Genomic DNA, 25,526 nt, shown 5'->3' on the forward strand with positions numbered 1-25,526 from the left:
ATATATGTAAAGGAGTTGGATTGATGGATCATATTGTTACTCTGATTTTCTGAGGAAACTCTATACTGTTTCCACAGTGGCTACACCAAGTTACATTCCCAATAGTGTAGGGGGGTTCCCTTTTCTTCACACTCTCCCCAGTATTTGTTATTTGTAGACATTTTATTGATGACCATTCTGACCAGCGCAAGGTGGTACCACCTTGTAGTTTTTTTTGTTGTTGTTGTTTTTTTTCCGATAAAATTTTCTGTTCTTTTTTTTTTTCCGTTTTTTTTTTTTTTTATTGGAGGCTAATTATTTTACAATATTATATTGGTTGGTTTTGCCATACATTGACGTGAATCTGCCCTGGGTGTACATGAGTTCCCCTTCCTGAACCCACCTCCCTCCTCCCTTTATCCTCCCTCTGGGTCATCCCCGCACACCAGCCCCTAGCATCCTGTAACATGCATCGACACTGAACTGGCGATTCGTTTCACATATGACAACATACATGTTTCAATGCCATTCTCCAAAATCATCCCACCCTCACCCTCTCCCACAGAGTCCCAAAGACTGTTCTATACTTCTTTGTCTCTTTTGCTGTCTCATATACAGGGTTATCATTTGCATCTTTCTAAATTCCATATATATGCGTTAGTATACTGTATTGGTGTTTTTCTTTCTGGCTTACTTCACTCTGTATAATAGGCTCTAGTTTCATCCACCTCATTAGAACTGATTCAAATGCATTCTTTTTAATGGCTGAGTAATACTCCATTGTGTATATGTACCAAAGCTTTCTTATCCATTCGTCTGCAGATGGACATCTAGGTTGCTTCCATGTCCTGGCTATTATAAACAATGCTGCAATGAACACTGGAGTGTATGTGTCTCTTTCAATTCTGGTTTCCTCGGTGTGTATGCTCAGGAGTGCGATTGCTGGATCATATGGCAGTTCTATTTCCAGTTTTTTGAGGAATCTCCACACTGTTCTCCATAGTGGCTGTACTAGTTTGCATTCCCACCAACAGTGTAAGAGGGTTCCTTTTTCTCCACACCCTCTCCAGCATTTATTGCATGTAGACTTTTGGATAGCAGCCATTCTGACTGGTGTGAAATGGTATCTCATTGTGGTTTTGATTTGCATTTCTCTGATTATGAGGGATGTTGAGCATTTTTTCATGTGTTTGTTAGCCATCTTTATGTCTTCTTTGGAGAAATGTCTGTTTAGTTCTTTGGCCCATTTTTTGATTGGGTCATTTATTTTTCTGGAATTGAGCTGCAGGAGCTGCTTGTATATTTTGCAGATTAATCCTTTATCAGTTGCTTCATTTGCTATTATTTTCTCCCATTCTGAAGGCTGTCTTTTCACCTTGCTTATAGTTTCCTTTGCTGTGCAGAAGCTTTTGATTTTAATTAGGTCCCATTTGTTTATTTTTGCTTTTATTTCCAATATTCTGGGAGGTGGGTCTTGGAGGATCCTGCTGTGATTTATGTCAGAGAGTGTTTTGCCTACGTTCTCCTCTAGGAGTTTTATAGACTCTGGTCTTACATTTAGCTCTCTAATCCATTTTGAGTTTATTTTGGTGTATCGTGTTAGGAAGTGTTCTAGTTTCATTCTTTTACAAGTGGCTGACCAGTTTTCCCAGCACTTGTTAAAAGAGACTGTCTTTTCTCCATTTTATATTCTTGCCTCCTTTGTCAAAGATAAGGTGTCCGTAGGTGCGTGGATTTATCTCTGGGCTTTCTATTTTGTTCCATTGATCTATATTTCTGTCTTTATGCCAGTCTTGATGACTGTGGCTTTGTAGTAGAGCCTGAAGTCCGGCAGGTTAATTCCCCCAGTTCCATTCTTCTTCCTCAAGATTGCTTTGGCTATTTGAGGTTTTTTTGTTTTTCCATACAAATTGTGAGATTATTTGTTCTAGCTCTGTGAAAAATATCGTTGGTAGCTTGATAGGCATTGCATTGAATGTATAAATTACTGATTTGCATTAGAGAATCCTATTTTGATTTTTACAGAATTCATCAGCTATCTGGCTAATTTTCTCAAAATTCAGTGTGACTTCATAGAGATTTTCTCTAATCTCTGCAAACCACATTTGCTTAAATCAAACCCTTTTGCTAATACCTTACTCAATATCTAAAATGAGTTGAAAAGTTTTAAATTTATCCAGAACTATAGGTAAATATAACTCCAGGCCAAGATAAATGTTAATTTTCAGTCTTTCTGGATTGTTATCACATCTCAATGTTTTTAGCATAATGCTCCTTCCATCTTACTGATCTTCAGACTCCAGAATTGACAGTAACCTGTTTAAAAGAAGTAGCATTCTTGTAACAGAACACATATTTTTTTAATTATTTTAATTGGAGGCTAACTACTTTACAGTATTGTGGTGGTTTTTGCCATGCATTGACATGAATCAGCCTTGGGTGTACATGTGTTCCCATCCTGAAACCCCCTCCCACCTCCCTCCCCATCCCATCCCTCTGGGTCATCCTAGTGTACCAGCCCTGAGCACCCTGTCTCATACAATGAACCTGGAGTGGCTATTTGTTTCACGTATGATAATATACATGTTTCAATGCTATTCTCTCAAATCATCCCACCCTCGCCTTCTCCCACAGAGTCCAAAAGACTGTTCTTTACATCTGTGTCTCTTTTGCAATCTCACATATAGGGTCATCATTACCATCTTTCTAAATTTCATATATATGCATTAGTATACTGTACTGGTGTTTTTCTTTCTGACTTACTTCACTCTATATAATAGTCTCCAGTTTCATCCACCTCATTAGAACTGATTCAAATGTATTCTTTTTAATTGCTGAGTTATACTCCATTGTGTATATGTCCCATAGCTTTCTTATCCATTCGTCTGCCAATGGACATCTAGGTTGCTTCCATGTCCTGGCTATTGTAAACAGTGCTGCGATGAACATTGGGGTACACGTGTCTCTTTCAGTTCTGGTTTCCTCGGTGTGTATGCCCAGCAATGGGATTGCTGGGTCGTATGGCAGTTCTATTTCCAATTTTTTAAGGAATGTCCACACTATTCACCATAGTGGCTATACTAGTTTGCAGTCCCACCAACAGTTTAAGAGGGTTCCCTTTGCTCCACACCCTCTCCAGCATTTATTGTTTGTAGACTTTTTGATAGCAGCCATTCTGACTGGCGTGAGATTGTACTTCACTGCAGTTTTGATTTGCATTTCTCTGATAATGAGTGATGTTGAGCATCTTTTCATAGAACACATATTTTTAAAATTATATTTTTGTGACATGAAACATTTACCTGCATCAAAGACATGAAGGTGGAGAAAAAACAGTGTTAGAAGAAGAAAAGAGTGTTATGTAGGAAAAGTACTCCCTTTTTAGAGGATACAAAAATAGACTTATCAGTGTGTATCAAAGCTCCAGAAAATATGAATGGACTCTGCAGTGGGAAGCGTAGCAAGATGGGTGCTGGGGAGAGGGAGATTGTCAGTAACTACGCAGTTGGTTTAGCAAAATATCTAAAAGCTTGGACTGGAAAGTCAGGCAGACCTGGGTTTGTGTCTGAGTTCTGCAGTGTGCTTTAGACTCTAAATTTGGGGATTTCTCTGTGCCTTGATTCCTCATATGAGTGTTGTCGTGAGCATTAAACACGGAGTATAAAGCATTGTGTGCCCAATGCTGGGCACAGAGTAAAGGTTTTAGTTTGTTGCTACTGCTTCTGGGATGATGGGGGCTGTTCTTGAGACACTGAATACCTTCTGTATGCTGGGTATTCTTGGCAACTTAAAAGAGTCTGAGGCAAGGTTCTTGCTCTTGAGAAATTTATCTTCTCTTAGGGAAGATTAAATTATACATGATAACAGTGAAATAATTAAGAACCAGATTTCTGTGGCACTGGCTATAAAAAGTACTTGAGGACGGGGAGAGATCATTGTTAGCAGGAGCAATCAGAAATGGCTTTTGGACTCCTCTTGCCTCAGGCCCTGTGTGCAGTCCCTTAGTCGTGTCCCACTCTGCAACCCCACTGCCTGTAGCCTGGCCAGGCTCCTCTGCTTATTCCTCGTCCAGTGAATACCTGAAGAAGATTGCCTTTGGGTGGCCAGAAGTTTAAAAAAAAAAAAAAAGAAAGAAATGCCTTTTGGAGCAACTGGAGGTCTTGTTGGAGCTCAGATGTGGAGACAGGTTTTTTGGATGAAGGATGAAGATGTATCTAGGCCTTTACTGAGCTAGGCACCATGATAGGCTCTAACTAGAAAGATCAAGATGTGGTCCCTGTCCTCTTAGAATGTGTGGGCTCAGGTGGTGGGATGACACTTGCCAACACATAGGTGGTAACAGTGCTGTGCCGGAGCTGTGTGCAATGCAGAGACAGAGAAGGGTGGCGCAGTCCCAGCACGGGGACTGAAGGAGGCCCCCAGGGGATAGGGATGGAATCTGAGCAGAAACTTTGAAGGTGTTGGGGGCTTCACCAGGGGAAGAAAGTAGAGTGGGCATGAGGAAAGAGGCTCAAGGGAGGGCCAAAAAGACCATCTGGAAGAGAAGGGGAGGATGCTTGAGACATTAAGTACCATGGTGGGATTGCAACTTGTGCCACGTGCCTAGAGTGGGAAAATGCAAGATTTAGACCCAAGTGTGAGGTGAGGAGAATATGTTATTTAAGTCAATGCCAGTGGGAAAACAGAGAAAGAATGAGTCTTACAGACTCCTCAGAAGTAGAACTGGGACTTGTGAATGGAAGGGTTGAATATAGGAAAAAGGAAGCCTTCAAGGTTTCTCTCCTAGGATCTGCTCTTCAGAGTAGAAGAGAGGACTTGAAGTCATCTAATTCAACCCCTCCGTTGCATGGATGAGCATGCTGAGGCTCTGAGAGGTTGAGTGGGTTGCCTAAGTTTACCCAACTAGTTCAGGGTGGAGCTGGGATGTTGAGGGAATGTACAGGTCTCTAGGCCAGAGCTTTTCACACTGTGTCACGCTGACCCTGGGCCCTTATGCAGAGATGTTCTCCCCGACGTTGGAAGATTTTCTGGGGCCCCAGTGAGAGGAGACAGGAGATGTTATGATTGGAGTCAGAGCAGTGGTCGGAGGAGCCTCTCTAGAGAGAAGGTATTTCTAGCAGTCTGACAGCCCCACATGGATTTACATAGAGGTCAAAAACAGTAAAGTGTTTTAGCTTTAAGCACAGTGTAAAAAGAGAAGAAGGAAGAAAAATAAAAAACTGTACCTTGGAGAAAGGACAAATGGACTGGCTCTCTGACTGCTAGAGAAAAGGCTTCATGACCCTGGTAGAATTAAGCTCATTATGAAACAGTAACTATAGGCTAAAAACAGATCCAACCATTGCTGAATTTTAAGTCCAATTCGAGAGGTGCAGTGCTGAACTGCAAGAAAGTACAAGTTTAAAGGCACAAAGATGGCAGAAGGCTTGACAAGTCATTGAAGCTGGGGATAATGATGGGAATCAATCTCTTGAAAAGCACTGTCACCTTTAAGAGCAAGGGCACTGGACTGGCTCTGTCACTTAGAGTTTAGATTAGATGTAAATCATTTATTTTCTAAGATACTTTTCTAGAGGCTTTTGTAAACAATGTAGGTGATAAAATTCAAATGAGATCTTGCCACAAAGTAGAAAGAAGAGAGGCTACATTGAATGATTTCCTGCCTGGAGTCCTTTCATAGTACATTTGGGGAGTGAGGGGGAGAAAGAATCATATTTTAAATTTTAAATAAACTATTTTTGACACATTGTGTAAGGATCAAGATAATACTCTTTCTGTGCATAATATACAGATATACAATGCAGCTAACTCCTCTGAATGGCTTGGTAATTTTATTCTATAATTCTTTTTTTCTGAAGGTAGAAAATGCTACTTTTTCCCTCAATGAACACTACTGTGGGCTAAGGCTGCTCTTAGCTTGTGATTCACTTCCTTGACTGAGGAAGTGTCTCTAGAGATGAGTGCTGTCGTGATTGTTAAGAAAATACATGAAGTATAAGTACTGTTATCATAGAGGAGATTAAGTACATAAACTACAATAGTTAGAGGATTTTTAAGACAGAAATTATTGAGGGTGCTGATTCAATTCCTTGATCTATCCGAAGAACGTTTGTTTTCATCTGAATCTGCCATACGTGTCCTTCATGAAAAATATTTTTGCATCTGTAGTTCTTTTTGGAGAACTCAGCCTAAAATCTGCTAGAGATATTTTGGATTAACTAATAGAACCTCTGGTTCTCTTCTAGTTGAGTGCTGCTCAGAACCATGGCTTTCTAGATATTAGGAGGATAATTTTCTTTGTTTTTAATAATTAACTGAACTATTTTCAGAGTAATTCATTCCCTGCTTGCATTAACTTTAATGAGAATTTCAGTTTCCATCTCTGTGACATTTGTTTAACATATTTTACATTCATCAGATGATTCACTCTTTTACAGGACAATTTGTGTTTTGGCCAACTCACATTTTTTATTTTAGCCAGTTAAAGTACTGGTTATACCAAATAAAACCCATGGAAATTTAGGTGATTTTCATCCCTAGGAACAAGACGGTCTCAAAAATCCTTTTAACTTTGACTTTCAGCCCGGAGAGCAACATCCTCCAGAGATGACTGTGGCACGATCTTCTGTTAAGGAGTCTTCCAGAGAAGGCACCTCTTCATTCCATGCGCGGCAGAAGTCTGAGGTATGAATTTTCTAGAGTGGCTACCATTCCTGATAGAATGTGTCTATAAAGATTGGTCATTCAGAATCATTACAGTCTGTCTTATAAGATTTATCCATACCTAGTCTCCCACAAATAATTTGAACTGGCTTACAAAGTAAGCAGTTTTCCTCATGCCATAATTCTGAGTTTTGTCTTAAATAGATCCCAGAGTAAGTTATAGATCAGTTAGGTACTGCTCTGAGTGCACAGGCCGCATCATCATCACTCTGCTGTTTACCTTTTGTCTCAGGGTGGAGCATATCATGACCCCCACTCTGATGATGGCACCGCCCCCAAGGAAAATAGACACCTGTATAATGATCCTGTTCCAAGAAGAGTTGGCAGCTTCTACCGAGGTAAACCCAGCTCCTGGCACCCATCCGGCTCCTCTCTTCTCTCCCCCTCACTATATCTCCAGCCTGCACACTCCCCTACATCACACTGCCCTGACTTCCGGTCAGTGGCATTCTTACCTGCACTACTGCCTTCCACCACATCTTCCTGCCTTGGGTCCCACTGTCTTAGTTCAGACCCTTGTGGCTTCTGACTTGATTTCTTTGAGTAGCCTCCCAGCAGCTCTCGCTGTCCCTAAAGTCACCATCAAAATGGTCCCTGGAATGATCCTTATGAAGCTGTGTTCTAACCACACCACTCATTCGATTAAGTCATAAAATATTTATTGATGTCACTTGTGTGCCTGAGACTTCTAATTTAGAATATCAGTGAGCAATACAGCCAAAGGTCTCCACCCTCACAGAGCTCACATTCTCATGAGGAGAGAACAATACTAAATGTAATAATTACATAGAGCAGTAAAAGATAGTTAAATGCTACAGGGAAAAAAAGTACAACAGGGCAATCCATCGCCCCCAGCCCCAGTCCTCTCTCTCTCATCTGCTAAGAGTCTTCTGGTGGCTTCCCATTGGCAACATGACAAAATGTAAGTTCCCTCAGATGGCATTTTAGACTTTCTGTGCCTGGGCCTTGCTATTCTCCAGCTCTTCCCCCGCCGCTCACACAGGTCATGCCCTCCTCTGACCTGAATGCATTACTCCAAATGCTCAGACAGCTTGTTTCTGTCCCTTTTGAGAGTCAGCTTTGATGTCCTCTGCAGTGTGATGGCTTCCCTGCCCACCTAGACGAAGTGAAGTGTTTCCTTTGTTCTGCTTATGGTCCTTTGTCTCTAACATAACACACACCACGTGGTATGGCTTCTTTGCATTTCTTTCTCACAAGGTTACAAGGTCCTTTACCTTTTCCTCTTTTACCCTCATTGACTAGGACACTGCCTGGCAGTTTCAGAAATATTTGTTGAATGAATGACAGAAAATCTTCAAGTGTACTTGCATGACCTTAAAATTGTGTTTTGATGTTTAACAGATAGTTGTAACAAATGTTTCAGGGGCTGAATGGATTTAGGAGAGATTGAAAGAAAAAGACATCCCCTTTAAGGAGCTATGCAGTAACAGAGTGGAGGCCCCCAGGCAGCCCCAGCCCCTAGTGGGGTGACAGACAGCAAGCCCACCAGGGCACAGGCAAAGTCCTGGGTCTGCGAGGCCCAACTTCTCATAATTCTGTTGATTTGGGAGGATAGCTGGAAAGGGCAGAAATTGGTGGGAAACATGGACAACTGCTTGGTTGGTCATTTTAACTAGGAATCTGAGCTAAATAAATGCATACAAGTGTTATTCAGGACCTAAATATATATTGACTGATCAGGTGACTCTGTTCCCTCCTAGCCCCACACTGGAGAAGAGCATAAGGCATTCTATATACGTTTTGATGCATTTATTATTTTTCTGATGTCATGGTTACTTTAGAATCTTATGGGACTAAAATTTTAATTCAGATTAAAGTTAATTAAAACAAAAGTATTATAGTGTACATATAAACAAAAGTTTTTTCTTCTCTTACTGGAAGTTTTACTTCCAAAATGGATCACACACATGTTAATTCTATAGATGCCTAGAGAGTATATGTTAATATTAAGATGTTAACTAAGTTTTTAATTAATTAGTCCTTGACCTCAAGGAACACAGTTTTATTTTGATTGCCTATTGATTACTATCATCAAAGCCCCTTGTAATTGACTTCAGAGTTTGGCAGGTAGAAGATTTTTATTTTAGAAAGTCCAGAAATAGAAAGGAAAGATTTAACTAGGTGAAACATTTGGAGACATCTCTCATTTCAGTGATACTACTAAATCTAACTGAATGATGACTTAGTGGTATCATTGAAATGACAGATGTTTTTAGAATATTTCCCATTTTCACTACTACCAGCCAAGAGTCAAGTGAATTGGTGTCATTTGTCTTTACATACAGCCTGTGTATTCCTTTTGTGATGAAATTTGTAATATGTTTTGATTTATGACCAAGCTTAGAAATTGACAGAAAAAGATGATTACCCCCCTCAAAGAAAAACAGAAAAGTATCTACTCACAAGCATCATGGTTTGTCTTTTTGTTTATTCCTGGATTGAGTACTTAGAGAAAAATAGTATTTTTGTGCAAAAAAACACATTTCTTCGGAATTGAGTTTAAAAAATATATAAAGTTGATATGTCACCTCCCAAGTGGCAAGTCTTAAACTGTAGTTGGTGTATTCCAACACACATATTGTTAAGAATCACTTCAGACTAAGAATAGATTCTACATAGTTGGGTCTATGATGTTAAGAAGAAAGCCTCAACTTAAGTGAATGTCAAAATGGGGAGGTGGGGATCATATTCATACTTTGAAATCTCCTGTGATATTCTCCAGTTTATCAGCTGTTACATTAATTTATGTCTTGAATATATATTGCCTGAATTAACTGACCCTTGCAAGTTACTGTCATAAGCAATTGGGGGAGAGGGGAGAGAGAGAATGTTCGCTGGAATGCCTCCATCCTCAGAAAACACAAAAGTTTTTTGAAGGACAAGTGAGGATATTGACTTACCTTTTTGTTATTTTGTTTGTGTAAGAGAAATACAATAGAACAATATGAGAAGTGCTTTGATCAAAAGAGTACATCAGTGGCTTACCTTTTCTTTATTCAGTGCCATCTCCACGTCCAGACAATTCTTTCCATGAAAATAATGTGTCAACCAGAGTTTCTTCCCTACCATCAGAAAGCAGTTCTGGAACTAACCACTCAAAAAGACAGCCAGCATTTGATCCATGGTGGGTATTTTAGCTTGTTTTTACTCTTCTTTTTTCTAACTGTGGATTTGAGATTTCACAGCAATTCTGGGTAAACAATTTAGCATTCTTTCTCCTACTAGGCCTTTCTTTCTGGAGAGAGATTGTTTCATAAGGGAAATGTGATTTGTCATTATTTGTAATGGTTTCTTTCAAAATGTTCAGCATTTATGTTAAATATCATGTAAAAGAAAGAAAATTCCCTGGGTCAGTGCATACCTCATAAGTCTTCCATCGTCGTCCTCTGACATGATTGACATCCTTTGCCGTCTTCTCTGCTTGTTGCTGTTGAATCAGGTAGGAGACACTTTGCTTAGCCCTTGGTGTGCAGTGTCTCACTCAGTTCTCACAATCAGCCTTTGAAGTAGGGTAGCCTTTCCTCTCCAGATGAGGAAACTGCAGCTTAGAAAAGGTAAGGAGCCTGCCTGGTGCTAGACAGCAAGTACCAGGGAGGAGGGAGCTGGGATCTAGACCCAGATGGGTTCTGACTCTAAAGTTCGTGTCTTTTACTTCTGTGCTACCTGACTTTCATTCAGGGTGAAAAGAGAAATAACAGAACAACCATTTGTGTACCACAAAAATATACTGGTAGTCAGAGGACAAAATGATGTGCCAATATTGCTTATCCTTTAATCTTTGTGTCATGTGTAATAAAAATTTAAGGAGAGAATTATAACACATATCAAGTCTCATTAGCAGATTTTGTGTGGGGGGTAAGGACTGTATTTTTAATAATGTAGACTTTATAGTCTCAGCTGCCCAGAAAGACTTCCCAGAATCTAGGTGTGAGGGGTATTTATATATTTTTCATAGGGCTATTAAGTTCTCCACCAAGAGACTAAAATGGTGCTTCACTGTAATGCACTGAATTGAGAATGAGACCAATCTGTCAGATTTTGTCTCTGCTGTTTATTGCCAGAATTCATACAGTTTGGACCCTGTTGGCAGAGTAATATCAAGATTTCAGTGTTACCGTGCCATATAGGGAAAATAACTTATTTTTACAATTAAAAAAATGGTTTTCTTAAAGCTATAAATACTTTTTCTTTTATAAGCACATTTTATATTTATCGCCTTATTTATAAAATGAGTTTTAACATTAGTGACTCAGAGGTTAGACTCTGAGATATCTCTGGAAATGATATATCTTGACTAGTGTCAACTTTTGGCCATGTGAGCTTAAGCTCTCTGTCCCTCAGTTTCCTTGTCTATAAAATAGGCTAAGAATAGCACTTCCCTCATCCAGGATATATGATCATTAAATGAAGTAAAACATCAAAAGCCTCTAGAGCAGTGCCTGGCACCGTTGTGCCTTGTTAATGTTAACACCAGCAGTTTTTACCAATGATGTTCTCTAACTTCAGTATGACTTACCAGGTGTCTCCTCTCCACTTACTTTACTGAGGAACTTCTATGAGTTCTTTCTCCATAACTTAAATAAGATCTACACATTAACTGGAGAGCACAGGTACAACTCCAGTTACCGATATTGACAGTTTTCAAGTGGTTTTGACAAGCTGTGAGAATAGTGTCTAAGTTGTGAGAACACAGAAGGAATTGTGTTTCATCTTGGTCATTGCATGATGAAGTGGTGATGGTTTAGAAGAGCGTTGATTACAGATTAGCATGAATGAAAATTAGATAGGTCAGATCAAAACTACATCTAAATGTGGGATCCACAGTCTTAACAGCATATTATTTCTGACTTTTTTGATAATCAGTTTAAGTAGACCTGGATATGTGTAGAAACCTAAGAACAATTGTTTTGAAAAGAATTAGAGGCATAGTTGGGATGCTAAACTTTAGACAGGTCTTCATCAAGTCATCTGATATTGCTATTATGAAGTTTGAGAGAATTCCAGAATTTCCAGGGAGGAATTAGATATATTCTTTTGTTCTTCCTGCCCCTCATGATAGTGCTGCTATGATACTTCTCCCCCATGCATCCCATCCAACTTAGTCTAAGTCATCCATTAAGCTTGACTTGTCTTGGATTTTTTTCTTGAGCAAGATCTCTCATTGGTTCACCATATTTATATTTGAGAGAATGCCATTTGATAACTTTTACAAAAACATGAATGAGCCTTGCCATGGTGACATAGTGAATTGCTGTTCCTAAATATCACTGTCCTAAGGGCAGTCTGTTTCTCCTTGTTAGTACTTTACATTTCTTTGGAGAAGGGGATGTTTGTACAGGGCACACATTTCTTGCAACAGAAAAGTAAAGCTACTGTATCATACTTTAAAATGATAGTGTAGTATAATATGCAGAGCTGTTATTCTGGCCATCTCAACTGTCCAGAATCCAGTTAAGAACTGGGAGATAAGCCAAAACATTTCAGAACAACAAAAATAGGGTTAATACGGTCAATTGATCATCTTTAGTAATGGGAAAACACCTTCACCCTCCCTGTGAGCCTACCTATTCTTCTTCTATGTTGAGTTCTCTCAGTTGGCACTGAGGCTGTCAGTCAAGAAATAATCCCAGGTAATAAGACGGTGTGCAGAGAGAGAAGGATCCTCAACAGTAACTGTAGACAGAAGAGAGGTCGTTTGACTTTTCTAATGCTCTAAAGGGAAAGTCATTTCTGGTCGTTATGGTTTCATACATAGAGTAGATATCCAAGTAGAGTATATATCTTTAAAATAGGCTGCTTTTACTTTCCATGAAAAGACAAGTGTTTAGAAAGACTGCTGTCAAAATTGGGTTAAAAATTGACACTTAAATAATAAACCAAATTAATTAGAAATCCCAGTAGTTAAGTGAAAAATTGCTGTCACTCACTTGCACAATCCCAGGCTTTCTCTTCTTGTAAAGTTATGAATGCATTGGTGTCCTTTATTGTCATTATAATGCACAGAATTATTCCTATAGAATTAGTCCCTGACTTTCTACCCTCAGACATTAGCTAACCGACCCTAGTCACACTGGCAGGGGAAGGGAGGTGACAGGGAAAGTGTCACAGCCAGCTTCTCTTTGATGCAGCTTCTCACTGCTGCTCTTGAGGGGATTATAATGGAGCTCCCTGGCCTTCTGTCTAACTGGTGGGTCGCTTGCCTTGAGTCTGTGAGCAGCTTTAGGTCACACCCCTTGTTTTAGTTTTTCTCTGTATCTCCAACACCTAACACTGATCCTGGCACATACAGAGTACTCTGTAAATGTTGATTGGATTTGATGTAGTTGGTTTTCATTCCTTCCTTTTTTTAGGTGTTTCTTTTGAATAATCTTTCTTTTTAACCCCTTATGGAAATAGCTGTTCTATTAGATAATGTTTGAGTGCCATGACTATTCAGGAAGGAGACGGTTATTGTTACCCACCCCTCTTCTGCCCCCGCCCACACACATATACATATATTCTTCCCCACATCATGCTTGCTGCACCCCCCACCCTCACCCCACCCCCTGCTGTGTTTTCAGCCCTGGATAATATGCCAAGTGACAGCTGAGTGGACCTTCTCAGGGCTCCTGTCCCTGAGACTTAGGTAATCACCATTTGCCCTTTTCTTGTGTTGCTCCTCTGATGCCTGTATAGTTAGTTTGCTCAGCTCAGCACACAACTGTTGACCAAATGAGGTAGAATCAATAACAGGGTCCAGAATTCACAAGTGAGATTAAGTCACGGGGCTCACTCTTACCCATTGGGTGCAGTACTGGTTATAAATGTTCAAGTCCTTTTTTTCATTCATTTGTACAGCACACAGCTTTATAGGTGCCTGAGTTCCGGGCAGCTTCTCTCAATCCCTGAGTCTTTCTTGCAGGTTTTTCTCCCTTGGATTTCTCTGTTAATTCTCTGTATGTGTATGTTTCAGTGTAGCTTCTCCCTCTCTCTGTCTTTTCTCTCTCTGTCTCCCTCCCTGCCCCACTGGCACTCTTTCTTTCTCTCTGACTTCCTTTTGTGTCTTTCTTTTTGTGATGCATGCACACTCACACTTTACTCCTAGCTTTCATCCTCTAATTCAAGGGTAATTTCTTTTTCTTTTTTATTTTGGCCCCTGGAATCTTTTCCCACCTGGATCTTGACCCCACTGCCTCTCCATGGCTCCAGTTTGAGGATACTTTCCTCATTATTCCCCTTTCCCTGGACTCTAGTTTATCCAGTGCCTCTGAAGAGACCCTGCGGAGAGTCTTTGATTCGTCATCTGTGATTTGGGGACACAAGGAATTGCAAACACCGAGCTTTTTGTCCTGCTCCTCCTTCTTTTGCAGTACTGTCCCCGCATCACCCCCATACTCTCACTTTTCATTTTATTGGACAGTCTTCTTCCTCCTAGGGCTGGTGTATCAAGCCTTCCCTTCATCTCATGCCAATATTAACATTCTTGTAGTAACGCCTGTTCCCATCATGAGGATGTGGTCATGATGAATGTGGCCCCCTTAAAGATTTCCTCAGTTGGCAGAAAGCACTTTAATTACTGACCCTCAGCAGACCATTGAGATTTTGTCATACTTTAATTCTGATTAGTAAAAACTTCTTCCCATTAACCTAAATACTCTGCTGTGCTTCTAGGTTATGTGCAGACCCCAGTATGGAAGGACATGAGCTGTATCATAAGCATATAATGCTTTAACTTCTGGAAGTTACAAATTGTTAAAAATAGTATTACTGGTTAGATTAGATGCTCTCTGAGGTTTCTTTCAGGCTTCCCTGATAGCTCAGTTTGGTAAAGAATCCACCTGCAGTGCAGGAGACCCCAGTTCGTTTCCTGGGTTGGAAAGATCTGCTGGAGAAGGGATAGGCTACCCACTCCAGTATTCTTGGGCTTCCTTGGTGGCTCAGCTGGTAAAGAATCTGCCCACAATGCGGGAGACCTGGGTTCAACCCCTGGGTTGGGAAGATCCCCTGGAGAAGGGAAAGACTACCCTCTTTCAGTTCTAAGAGTGGTGCTTTTGTGTTTCCAGCAACTACTTATGCTGTTCTGCTATGTTTCCTAGAACCCTCACATAACTGAATGCTGTGGCCTGGAATTTAGTTAAGGGCAGTCTGTCTTTAGACCCCTATCCAAAGGTTTCATCTCCTTAATCTCAAAAGTACTTGTCATAAGAAACTTTGACCAAATAAGCCCAGTCTGTCATTAGGGGATGTGTTGTATTATGAAACTTTAACTTCAGAGCTTGAAACTCTCAATGAGGTTTAAAATTGTAGTTCCTAATGAGTTTCAGGAACACTTGAGGCTACAGTACATGTTTTTACTTCCTTGGTATTCCCATTAACTTTTAGGCTAAACACTTAAGAACGAATGACCCTTGCTCCTTCAAACAGTCATGGTTTTTACTTCTTGTTTTTTGTCGGTTTGTCTCTGTCTCTAAATTGTTTCCTTTGTGGTCTTTGATCTTAAGTTCTTGGCTTTTCAAATGAATTTTCTGTTCTGTAAACCTTTTTGTTATATTTTTAGTCCATGTTTGTTGTTGAAATTAAAAAGAAGTAACAACAAATCACCAATAATCCTACTACCCAGAAATAACTGCTAAGATTTTTTTTAATTTCTCTATGCTTTATAAAAAATTTGTGTATATATACACATATATGACTTTAAAAAATATATAGTTGGGCTCATTAGTTGAAATATTAGTTGAAATATTCCTTCATATTAGTGAAAATTCTGTGACAGTGTGATTTTAAAAATAGCTTCATGGTGTTTTCTATCATGTGGATCTGTAATAGATTATATAAATGTTTTCTGCCTTCGCATAGATTTAATCAAGTAAAGGATGCTGGTTTGCTCATATATTTTAGATGGGCTAGTAACTTCACTGTTCAGTACTCTAAAACCATAAATATGAATGAATTCCATCACCTTTAAAGATTCTACTCTTGATTTTAGGGAATAGCTAATAGAAGGAATTCAGTGATTTGAGAAAATGGTTTTCTACAGTCATCTAGATGTTCAGATTCAAACTAGGGCCCATGGAATGTGCCTTTTTCAAGAATGACACCATTCCAGTTGTTCTTAAGACCATAAATTAAATTAAGTAACATAGGGCCTCTGTTAACATATAAGTAGTCAACTTCTTGGGGCCAGTGGCTTGTTTGCTCTCTTTTAACGCCTCCTATTTGTATGAAAATACCTGGTGGTGTCAGTGACACAAAGCTTAAAGTCGTTATTTTAAGTCAGAAGCTTTTTTCCCAAAAGAGTGCTTTGTATTAATGCATTATCCTATCTCTATTTTTTCTTACCTTATCTACTTTTTATTTAGTTTTGATACATAGATATAAAATTTTCATAAAGGTATTTTCCAGTTTCAGGCAATTTTTACTTTTATTTATAAGGTTTCTGTAGCAGCATTGATTTTTTTTTTTTTTTTAATGTTCAGTACCTTGGTAAGCCACTAATAATGAACTTGTTAAGCTGGTTTTTAAAAGGTAAATGGAAAAATGAAGATACTGAAAATGTTTTTGTTTCCCTTGGAGGGATACAGAAAAGGCATCCTTCAAACGTGTGCTTTTCAAGCTCTCTAATCCTGAGGTTTTCAACAGCATGAAAATGGTCCTGTAGCATAGTTACAGATCATTTGTAATAATGTTCAAATTGCTAGTTCAACTGAGCCTTTGCCAAAGGCTAATCATTAACCATGCTTCATGATATTCAGTTCCTTCTGTGCTTTTTAGAAGTTCTTTACCTATGTGCTTGATTCTTCATGACTATTTGAACCTGGTGTCATGCATTTTTAATCTTCATTATATTTGTCATATAATAGTAGGGGAATGATTGAAAGATCAATATGATAAAAATGTCTTCCCATTTAGGAAAAGTCCTGAAAACATTAGTCATTCTGAACAACTCAAGGAAAAGGAAAAACAAGGTTTTTTCAGGTCAATGAAAAAGAAAAAGAAGAAATCTCAAACAGTAAGTAAATGGCCAATTTCTATTTACAGTGGCATACGAGTCTACATTAGTCTGTGGGATCTTTGTACATGGCAATCAAAGTGAATTATTTTCTTACTGATACTTGATATGCATATACTTTATATGTTTCTTTCTCAAATTCTATACAACTTCCTCCACTCACAGAGCCCTTTCTAGATTCAACAGAACCTCTAGGAATAGAAGAAATTTAATTTGGATGAAAGAGAAGGCTTTAACCCTCTTTCAGTAAACACCTTATCCATATGGATTTATATTCATGTAAAAGTTATGAACCTTCAGGATTTATTTCTCTCTGAGGGTTAAAGATATGTGAAAATTTAGGAAATGGTTTTGGTTTGTGTTTAAATCTTAGAATTCTTAACTAACCATCATTCATTATTCTCCCCTGGCTGGTTATCTGATTCCCATGTTGCATTTCTGGGCTGCCTAGTCACAGAGAGGAGCTAGCATTTGACATTTCAGGGCTTGCTTTAGTAGGAGGACGTGTTTATCTTGTGATTGAACTGGGAAATGGAATGAGTCTCATCTCCTGAGAGCCCTCCACCTGAACCTAGGGCTGGCTGCATGAAAGCATGCATGTCATATCACTGAACCAGGCATGGATTCTGCTGGTTAGTGACTTGAGAACACATGGAGAAGCCAGGCCTCCAGGCCAGTGAGAACGTCTTCACCACATGAGGCGTGCTTTGCTTTATGACACCTTTGAGACTAGACAGGGTTGAGTCAGCTATTTTTAATTATTTTGTTTCTAGTTTTACTTCACACATGATTGACTCTCACTTACTTAAAAAGGAAAAAGGCATAATCAAAATGACCTACTCAGATGGACTTCATTGATTTCATCTCTTAAGATGAATAGATTAGACTCAGTTTTTCTGAGGTCTGTTCCATTTTGAAAAGTCTAGGATTATGACTCAATGGTAAGTAATGGTGGGATGATAGTAACAAAGAATAAATTTGAAGTAAGGATTTGATAAAGGCCTTTCTAGATTACTGGGCTTCCCTGGTAGCTCAGATGGTAAAGCGTCTGCCTGCAATGAGGGAGACCTGGGTTCAATCCCTGGGTCAGGAAGATACCCTGGAGAAGGAAATGGCAACCCACTCCAGTACTCTTGCTGGAAAATTCCATGGATGGAGGAGCCTGGTAGGCTACAGTCCATGGGGTCATTTATCTTACTTGTTTGTTAAATTTATGGTGCCATTATAATATAAATATGAACTCATTAGGAAAAAAGGTCAGAAAAATTGATTAAAAAATGATAATTTCCAATCTTACCACCCTATCACAACTAGTATTAGGATTTTGGTGTATTTCCTCCTAGCTTTTTAGCCTGTGCATATGTTTATGGAAAGAAGGTGGTTTTTAGTTTGCTTTAAATAATAGTAGTCATTCTAGTACAGTCTTGTATTCTGGCTTTCTAATAGTGTTTCTGTCACACATACACACAGTATGTATGTTACTACACAGATTTTATTATCTTCATGTTAATGGCTTATAATATTTCTGAAATGTTCATTTAAAAAAAAAGCTGGCTACATTTCTAACTGAAACTCACTTAAAGTAGAAGGTCCAATCAAGATGTCGCTTAGTCACATATTAACTACATATGTTGTTTAAACCAGATGAACAAAATAGACCTGATTTGAAGTAGTGAGGCTTAAAATATGTACAGTGCTAATAAAACTTTTATTATCTGTGGAACATATTTATGCATCATGAATATTAAATTTAGATTACCTCCTCCTAACCACTGTTATTATTTAGAGATTGTTTTGGTTCTTAACCTCAGGCCCCTAGCCATTGTGGTGTTGATTAAGTGGAAGTAGCAAGACACAGGCGGAGAAGGCAATGGCAAGCCACTCCAGTATTCTTGCCTAGAAAATCCCATGGATGGAGGAGCCTCGTAGGCTGCAGTCCGTGGGGTCGCTAAGGGTCGGACACGACTGAGCGACTTCACTTTCACTTTTCACTTTCACACATTGGAGAAGGAAATGGCAACCCACTCCAGTGTTCTTGCCTGGAGAATCCCAGGGACGGGGGAGCCTGGTGGGCTTCCATCTATGGGGTCACACAGAGTCGGTCACGACTGAAGTGACTTAGCAGCAGCAGCAGCAAGACACGGGAATTGAAGGTGTTTTTGTGTATAGATTTAGCTTTTGATGTCTGCCTTAGACCAGCATTAAACCTGTGGCTCACCATGGCATGAGTCATGTGTGTACATGTTGACTGTTACTCAGGATCTGGTTCGAATTTTATATGTATAAATAGTGTAGGTTAGGGTAAATAGGATATTTACTATTCTCTAACATACTCTTTCTTCACTTGAACTTACTTGTTTCAGGATTTCATACTTTTCATTTTTGATATGTAAAGTAACTGCAAATTATCTCTGCACAGGTCACAATGACTTCAGCCTTCCAAACCAAAAGTTGTTTATAACTCTGCATTTTTTTAAAATTAAAATAGGAGAGAAAATGTTTAAAGGACTTTGATATCTGAAGTAAGATTTCCAAAGAGCACTCAGTGTAGTATTTCCTGGCAGACCACAGGGTCCCAAGCTTGATATTGTGGTAACTGCCTCCTTCAGATGAGCATTGGAACAGAATTAAATTCAACTTTTCTTTGCTCACTAGAACTCAGCAAAAGGAAACCTAGGTAAATGAACTTTGAAGGACTTAAAGCATTGTGGCCTTTGCCCAAGATTGAACAAAATGGAAACCTGATACCCAGTGCACTGAGAGAAGTCTCTGGATCTTAAATCTAGTTTAACCCCCTTATTTTGCTGATATAGGAACTGCCCAGGCAAGTTGTGACCTGCCTGAAGCTGCAGTCAGTTTGGAGAGCCAGAGGTGGGTTCTGCTGGATAGCAGGCCCAGCTCAGTCCCTGCCAGGGTCCCACCAGGAGGTGTGGAGCGCCTCCTACTACTTGTTCCTGAGAATGCTTTTTTTAATGTGAATTTTTTAATTGAAATATAATTGACTTACAATATTATATTAGTTTCAGGTGTATAGCATAGCAATTCAGTATTTTTGCAGTTTACACTGAATTAAAAGTTATTATAAGATAATGGCTAGAATTTTCTGTGCTGTACAATATCCTTGTTGCTTCTCTATTTTATTTATTTTTTTCTAATTGGAGTATAGTTCATTGACAGTGTTGTGTTACTTTCTGCTGTAGTAACAAAATGAATCAGTCATACATACACATATCTGAGGGCTCTCCTGTGGCCTCCTTAACCACACAAGTTAAACTCTTCACAGATCCCTGTCTTGGGAACAGGAAAACCTTATGGGCTGTTTTTCTTGAGTGTTTTCAGACACACCAGTAAAAGATGATCTTAACCTTCACAGACATTCTGGTGCTCTGACAATTGAAATATCCAAAACAGGGTAAAGTCATGCCAAAAAATCATTCAGTATTGTAAAGGTGCCTGCTTTGACTCAAGCAAATCTGGAAGCCACCTTGGGAAATCTGGCTTCAGTTCCACATTCAGACAGTTACATAAGCCCTCAGAGCATATGGTGACTTTGCCAACTTGGTAATTGTACCCTAGTTAGTTAGCATCTCAACTGGTAATCATGCTTCAGTTTGAAGATTGAACTTTCTTTTTCTTTACTTTTGTGGCATATTCTGCATCGTGCCAGCTATTTTCCATGGGGTGAATACTTCTCACAGGGTAGAGCCAGGCTTCTTCCTCAACAGTAGAATCCTGCAATATTGATACATTCCCCTTCCAAGTGATGTTTTCTAGTTTTAAGAGTTGACCACTTTCAAAAAGGTTTGCAGTATCTTTTTCTTTTTCCTAAATAGGCATGTGGATTACATGAGATTATTTAGTTGCTTAAGTCCCCTCTGGCGATTGGGAAAAAATTGAAGTTCCTCGATAGCCCTTTAAACATAATTCTTTATAACAGTTATATTTCTGATAATAAATAAATCCTTAAATGTTTTATAAGCTGAATGGGAATATACGTGTGTAAGCCTCTAGAGACGTTCCTGCTGTAGGTATTGATCCTGTCCAAAGGTTCTTTATATACATAGAAGTTTCTGCATGTCTTGAATTTACATGATTGGCATCTTCATGTCCAGGTGAGAAATGACACAAAGCCTCTTTACATGCACACACAACACAGAGATTCTTTCAGTGACTATTAATATTTAACACTTTGAGGGCATCCAAGGGCTAGGATTTTCGATAAGAACACTTTTTTTTTTTCCTTGGCAATTAGTTTATTTGTATCTTATATTGCAGACAGATTCCACCAACGGGGAGAATCCAAGCATCAAGAAATCCCTCTTTCCTCTTTTTAATTCAAAGAATCATTTAAAGCATAGTTCTTCTTTGAAAAAGCTTCCTGTAGTCACTCCACCCATGGTACCCATTTTTACGTATGGTAGCCCTGAAAACTGCTCCAGTAAACTTGTTTTACTGATGACAACAGCATGTCTTTTATTTTCATGGGGTCATATTCTCTTTGTGCTAGTTAAGTACCTGAGCCAGTTCCATAAATTCACTGAGATATAAATTCTTTGACATTCTGGAATTTCTGAATCAGTTAAGGAGGTTGAAGCATAAAGGGCTATTAAACAAACCAACTAGTGAAAGGCTAGTTTGGGTTGTCTAATTAGCCAGTTGTTGGCAGACAGTATTCATGAAATCCCTTATTTCCTGTAAAGAATTTGATTAACATTTACAATTAACAAATGTCTTTTCGTTTGGCTCACAAAGTTTGTTAACACTTGGTTGGCAGTTTGTTTCTTTGAAACCAAGTTAAATTGACCAAATTGAGTGAGCTTGCAGGCTCCATGAAAAAACAGCTTCTGTTAGTTGGTGATTTGCTCTTTCCTTGCCTGGCTCTAGCATTGGCTGGTCACTTAGTTGAAGGCCAGGGCTTTTGCTTGGCATTTGGCATTACTCTCCTGTGTTCACCAAAGTTGGTGAGTGGACCAATTGCATTTATCTGGAATTTGTGGCACAAATTTCCAGCATTTTCATAGTGCATAATGCTAGACCCAGATTTCCTGGGCAGTGTCTTGGGAATATGATTCAAACCATACTTTCTTACTTCGCTATCCTTGAAAGCCTGCTCAACTTCTTTGGCACCACCAAACACAGTATTTGGATCATTTTCCCAGCAGAAACACGTTTTTGTTTTATTGAACTGGTTCATAACCTAACTGCAATATGGAATGAGGATACGACAGCAGTTCCTGGTACAGCCCAATTTAACTGCTCTCTCTTACAGCGACTAAAACTAACAGCATGGGAATGCTTGAAGGGTTGAGGTTTAACAAAGCTGCATGACATCTGCCAATTTTTCCTACCGCAGGGAAAATTATTAAGAGGGCAGCAGACTTTAACTAGCATCACTTGCATTGTGAACATTGGGAAAGTTTTGATTTCTTTTTTTATCGAGTCTTTTCTTTGGAGGGGAGGGGATTGAGTTTTGGTTTGGTTGGATTTGCTTTCATTCTCTTCTTGGGTGTGGCTGCATATCCTAATGAGGCTTACACGTGTGCTTATTGAATCCTTGTCTGTATTCTGCTCTAGGTGCCCAATTCTGACGGCCCTGATCTTCTGACATTACAGAAAGCCATTCATTCTGCTAGCACCCCGAGCAGCAGACCCAAGGAGTGGCGTACTGAGAAGATCTCTGATCTACAGACCCAAGTGAGTGGTGCCTGCATCACTCTTAGACTCTCAGACTCTACAGTGACTGGTCTCTCCTGAAGAGAGGGCAGGGTTGAGAAATTTAGCCTTTCAATGTTGCACCAAGGCTGAGAGTCTCCCCAGAATATACCCTCAGTGGTAGCCAGATGCATCTTAGGAGTCCGGATGAATCTTGCTTTAGTGACCTAATGAGGAAAAAAAGGGAGTTTCCATTAGTTTTCACCTGAGGGGAGGGGAGAACTAAATAAGATACATCTCCAGCCCAGAAATACTCTGCAGCCTAGAAGAGAGAGAAAATCCACAGATAACAATAATTCGTGGTAACAGTGAAGCGTGCCATAAAATGTGAGGGGGGGTAAGAGGAGGTAGTGCGAGCATTAGGGTTCATTAAAGGTAGTTGCCTACAAACTACACCTTGAAAGCCATATATAATACACTTTCTTGGAAGACTCTTTACGCTTCTGAAATCTAAACTAGTTTTGATAGAAAACTGGCAAACATTCACATTAGGAATCGCATATTAGACAGTATGTGTAGTCACATTTCCCTGCATATGGCTTGTATGCCATAATTTGCCTGCCATATAAGCCAGATACTGAATCCATAAATTTTTCATGTAACTGAGGTCTTATCTCCTTGAAGCAAACTATTTTGATTGGAAATTTTAAGATATTGTTTATCTTCGGTATTGCATAATAACATAATCTAACTTGTTTTCGATTGTATTCAGTATTTTCTAAATCTCTTATTCCTCTGAACTGTGAGCTTTAGAGGCCATAAAGTTACTTTTGCCTATAAATGACCATGGATGTCTGTGATTTGGAGGAGGAGGTTCTGTTTTTATAAGTTTGTTGTTTACTTTCTCTAACTATAAGCTGTTACTTAGAGCTGCTGACAAGAGCTCCCTAAATTTCTATCGTATTTGCCCAACCATTTATATTTTCTGCTTGTAATGTATATAGGCTGGGGGGGGGGAGTGCCACCTACCATGGGCACCACAGAATGTTTCTGGACAGACTCCGGAATGGCCATGGGGAGGACACTTCCCCAGGAGCGACTTCTCCTTGAGTTAGTGCTCAGGCAGTAGCCCGTGGATTTCAGTGCCATCTTCCCTCAAATCTTTAGTGTCTTGAGATTATCAACCTTCTGCTTGGCTTAAGGCCTTTGAGGAGTGACAGCCAGAGATGCTTGTGGCCCATTTGTCAGGTTCTGCGGTGAGGGCCGTGAATGTCAGGGTGCTTTCCCATGCCTCTTCTGGTGGTGACCTTGTCAAGTCTGACAAAAAGGAGAGGAGGACCCTTCCTCCTGCCTTTAAGTCCCCCTCCCAGTGAAACACCCCCTGGACCTCAGCCCCAAGCACACAATAGACAGGCTGTTAGGAATCAAAACCCTCCTGTGAGTGAACTGTGTTTTAGAGTCTATAGGGCTTGTGCTCATTTCTCTGTGCTTGGCATTTTTAGTGCCTTCAAAACATAATGAAAACCAAAAAAAGTTAGAGTGCAGAAAGGGACCATTGGGATTTTGCAATGCCAAGGGAAAATCGAGGAGATAAGAAGAAAAGGGGATATACAATTTTTAGCAGAGTATGTTGCTGCCTATTGAAACGTTATATTTTTTCAGTAATTCTTGCAGCAGCTGCTGCTGCTGCTGCTAAGTCGCTTCAGTCGTGTCCGACTCTGTGCGATCCCATAGACGGCAGCCCACCAGGCTCCGCCGTCCCTGGGATTCTCCAGGCAAGAACACTGGAGTGGGTTGCCATTTCCTTCTCCAATGTGTGAAAGTGAAAAGTGAAAGTGAAGTTGCTCAGTTGTGTCCGACTAGTAGCAACCCCATGGACTGCAGCCCACCAGGCTTCTCTGTCCATGCGATTTTCTAGGCAAGAGTACTGGAGTGGCCTTCTCCGAACTCTTGCAGCTAGATATGGTCAAATGGCTGACTTTTCTCAGGTGAAACCTAAGCAGCAGCTTTCTGTGGAGCTGTTGAGAAGAAAGTCTTCTGCAAAGGGAGAGGCATATCCCTTCTTTCCCTTCTTCTTGCTGGTTGGTGCAGGAGATTCCCCACTTCTTCCCGTAAAGATGGGGTACAGCCAGATACAAGGTGCCTAAGCTTTGGATCAGTCACCAAACCAGCTCTAGATTTCTTCTACATTTCTAAGCTTTTTTGTTAAAGAAAAATAACTCCCATCTTTTCTGAAGAAGAACAAAAGCACAGATAAGTCTGGACTGGCCCCTCTTCCCCCACACGCACCCTCCCTAACTCCACACTGTCGTCTCAGATCTGCACTCCCATTTCCTCTCACCTTTCAGGTCTACTCTAACTAACTCTACATGCACCCTCATCTTTTCTTTCAGAGCCAGCCATTAAAATCACTGCGCAAGCTGTTACATCTCTCTTCAGCCTCAAATCACCCGGCTTCCTCAGACCCCCGCTTCCAGCCCTTAACAACTCAACAAGCCAAAAATTCCTTCTCAGAAATTCGGATTCACCCTCTGAGCCAGGCCTCTGGCGGGAGCAGTAACATCCGGCAGGAGCCAACACCAAAGGGCAGGCCAGCCCTCCAGCTGCCAGGTCAGATGGACCCTGGTTGGCACGTGTCCTCTGTGACCAGGAGTGCCGCAGAGGGGCCTTCCTACTCTGAACAGCTGGGTGCCAAGAGTGGGCCAAATGGGCACCCTTATAACAGAACAAATCGGTCCAGAATGCCAAATCTGAATGATTTAAAAGAGACAGCCTTGTAATATGTGCTGGAGAAGGGGGGCGGGAGTGGGAGGGGACAGGGACAATCCAGTTAGAAGGGGAGGGGTGGGTGGGGTGGGTGGGGAAATGGGCGGGGCCAGAGTGGTAAGCCAGTATTTTCAGCTTTATGAAGGTGTGTGCAATATTGTATGTGTGGGGCCAGCTGGCTCCCCACGGCCACAAATGCTAGTCAGGGATCTTAGAGCCACAGGAGTTCCTTAGGGATCACCAGTCCCCACGAGTCTTGTGTGAGAATGCATAGCGTGCCACTGAGGAAGAAGACATCCTTGCCAGGCTCTCCCCCTTATGTTCCAGCTTTAGTGCAATCGCCGTTGAACTTGGGAAAGCCAGGGTGTGTTCTGGCACTGCAAGTGATAGAAAAATA

General features: G+C 40.2%; 1 protein-coding gene across 3 annotated transcripts in view; it reads left to right on the forward strand.

Moving 5' to 3' along the window:
• The window catches only part of CDKL5 (cyclin dependent kinase like 5), a 181,999-nt gene extending 156,845 nt beyond the window's left edge, over positions 1 to 25,154 (forward strand). For 2 of the 3 annotated variants that reach the window (XM_055437908.2, XM_055437909.2), the window contains 7 exons: positions 6,562 to 6,663; positions 6,935 to 7,040; positions 9,724 to 9,847; positions 16,612 to 16,711; positions 20,987 to 21,109; positions 22,286 to 22,405; positions 24,757 to 25,154. In XM_055437908.2, coding sequence (XP_055293883.2) covers positions 6,562 to 6,663; positions 6,935 to 7,040; positions 9,724 to 9,847; positions 16,612 to 16,711; positions 20,987 to 21,109; positions 22,286 to 22,405; positions 24,757 to 25,143 — 1,062 coding nt within the window. In that variant the 3' untranslated portion in view covers positions 25,144 to 25,154. The remainder of the gene's footprint in view (positions 1 to 6,561; positions 6,664 to 6,934; positions 7,041 to 9,723; positions 9,848 to 16,611; positions 16,712 to 20,986; positions 21,110 to 22,285; positions 22,406 to 24,756) is intronic. The other variant, XM_088833609.1, reaches the window with a different exon arrangement.
• The last annotated feature ends 372 nt before the right edge of the window (positions 25,155 to 25,526 follow it).

The sequence above is a fragment of the Moschus berezovskii genome, chromosome X (assembly GCF_049115385.1).
Source record: "Moschus berezovskii isolate FMDL1 chromosome X, NW_MosBer_1.0, whole genome shotgun sequence".
Classification (NCBI taxonomy): Eukaryota; Metazoa; Chordata; class Mammalia; order Artiodactyla; family Moschidae; genus Moschus; species Moschus berezovskii.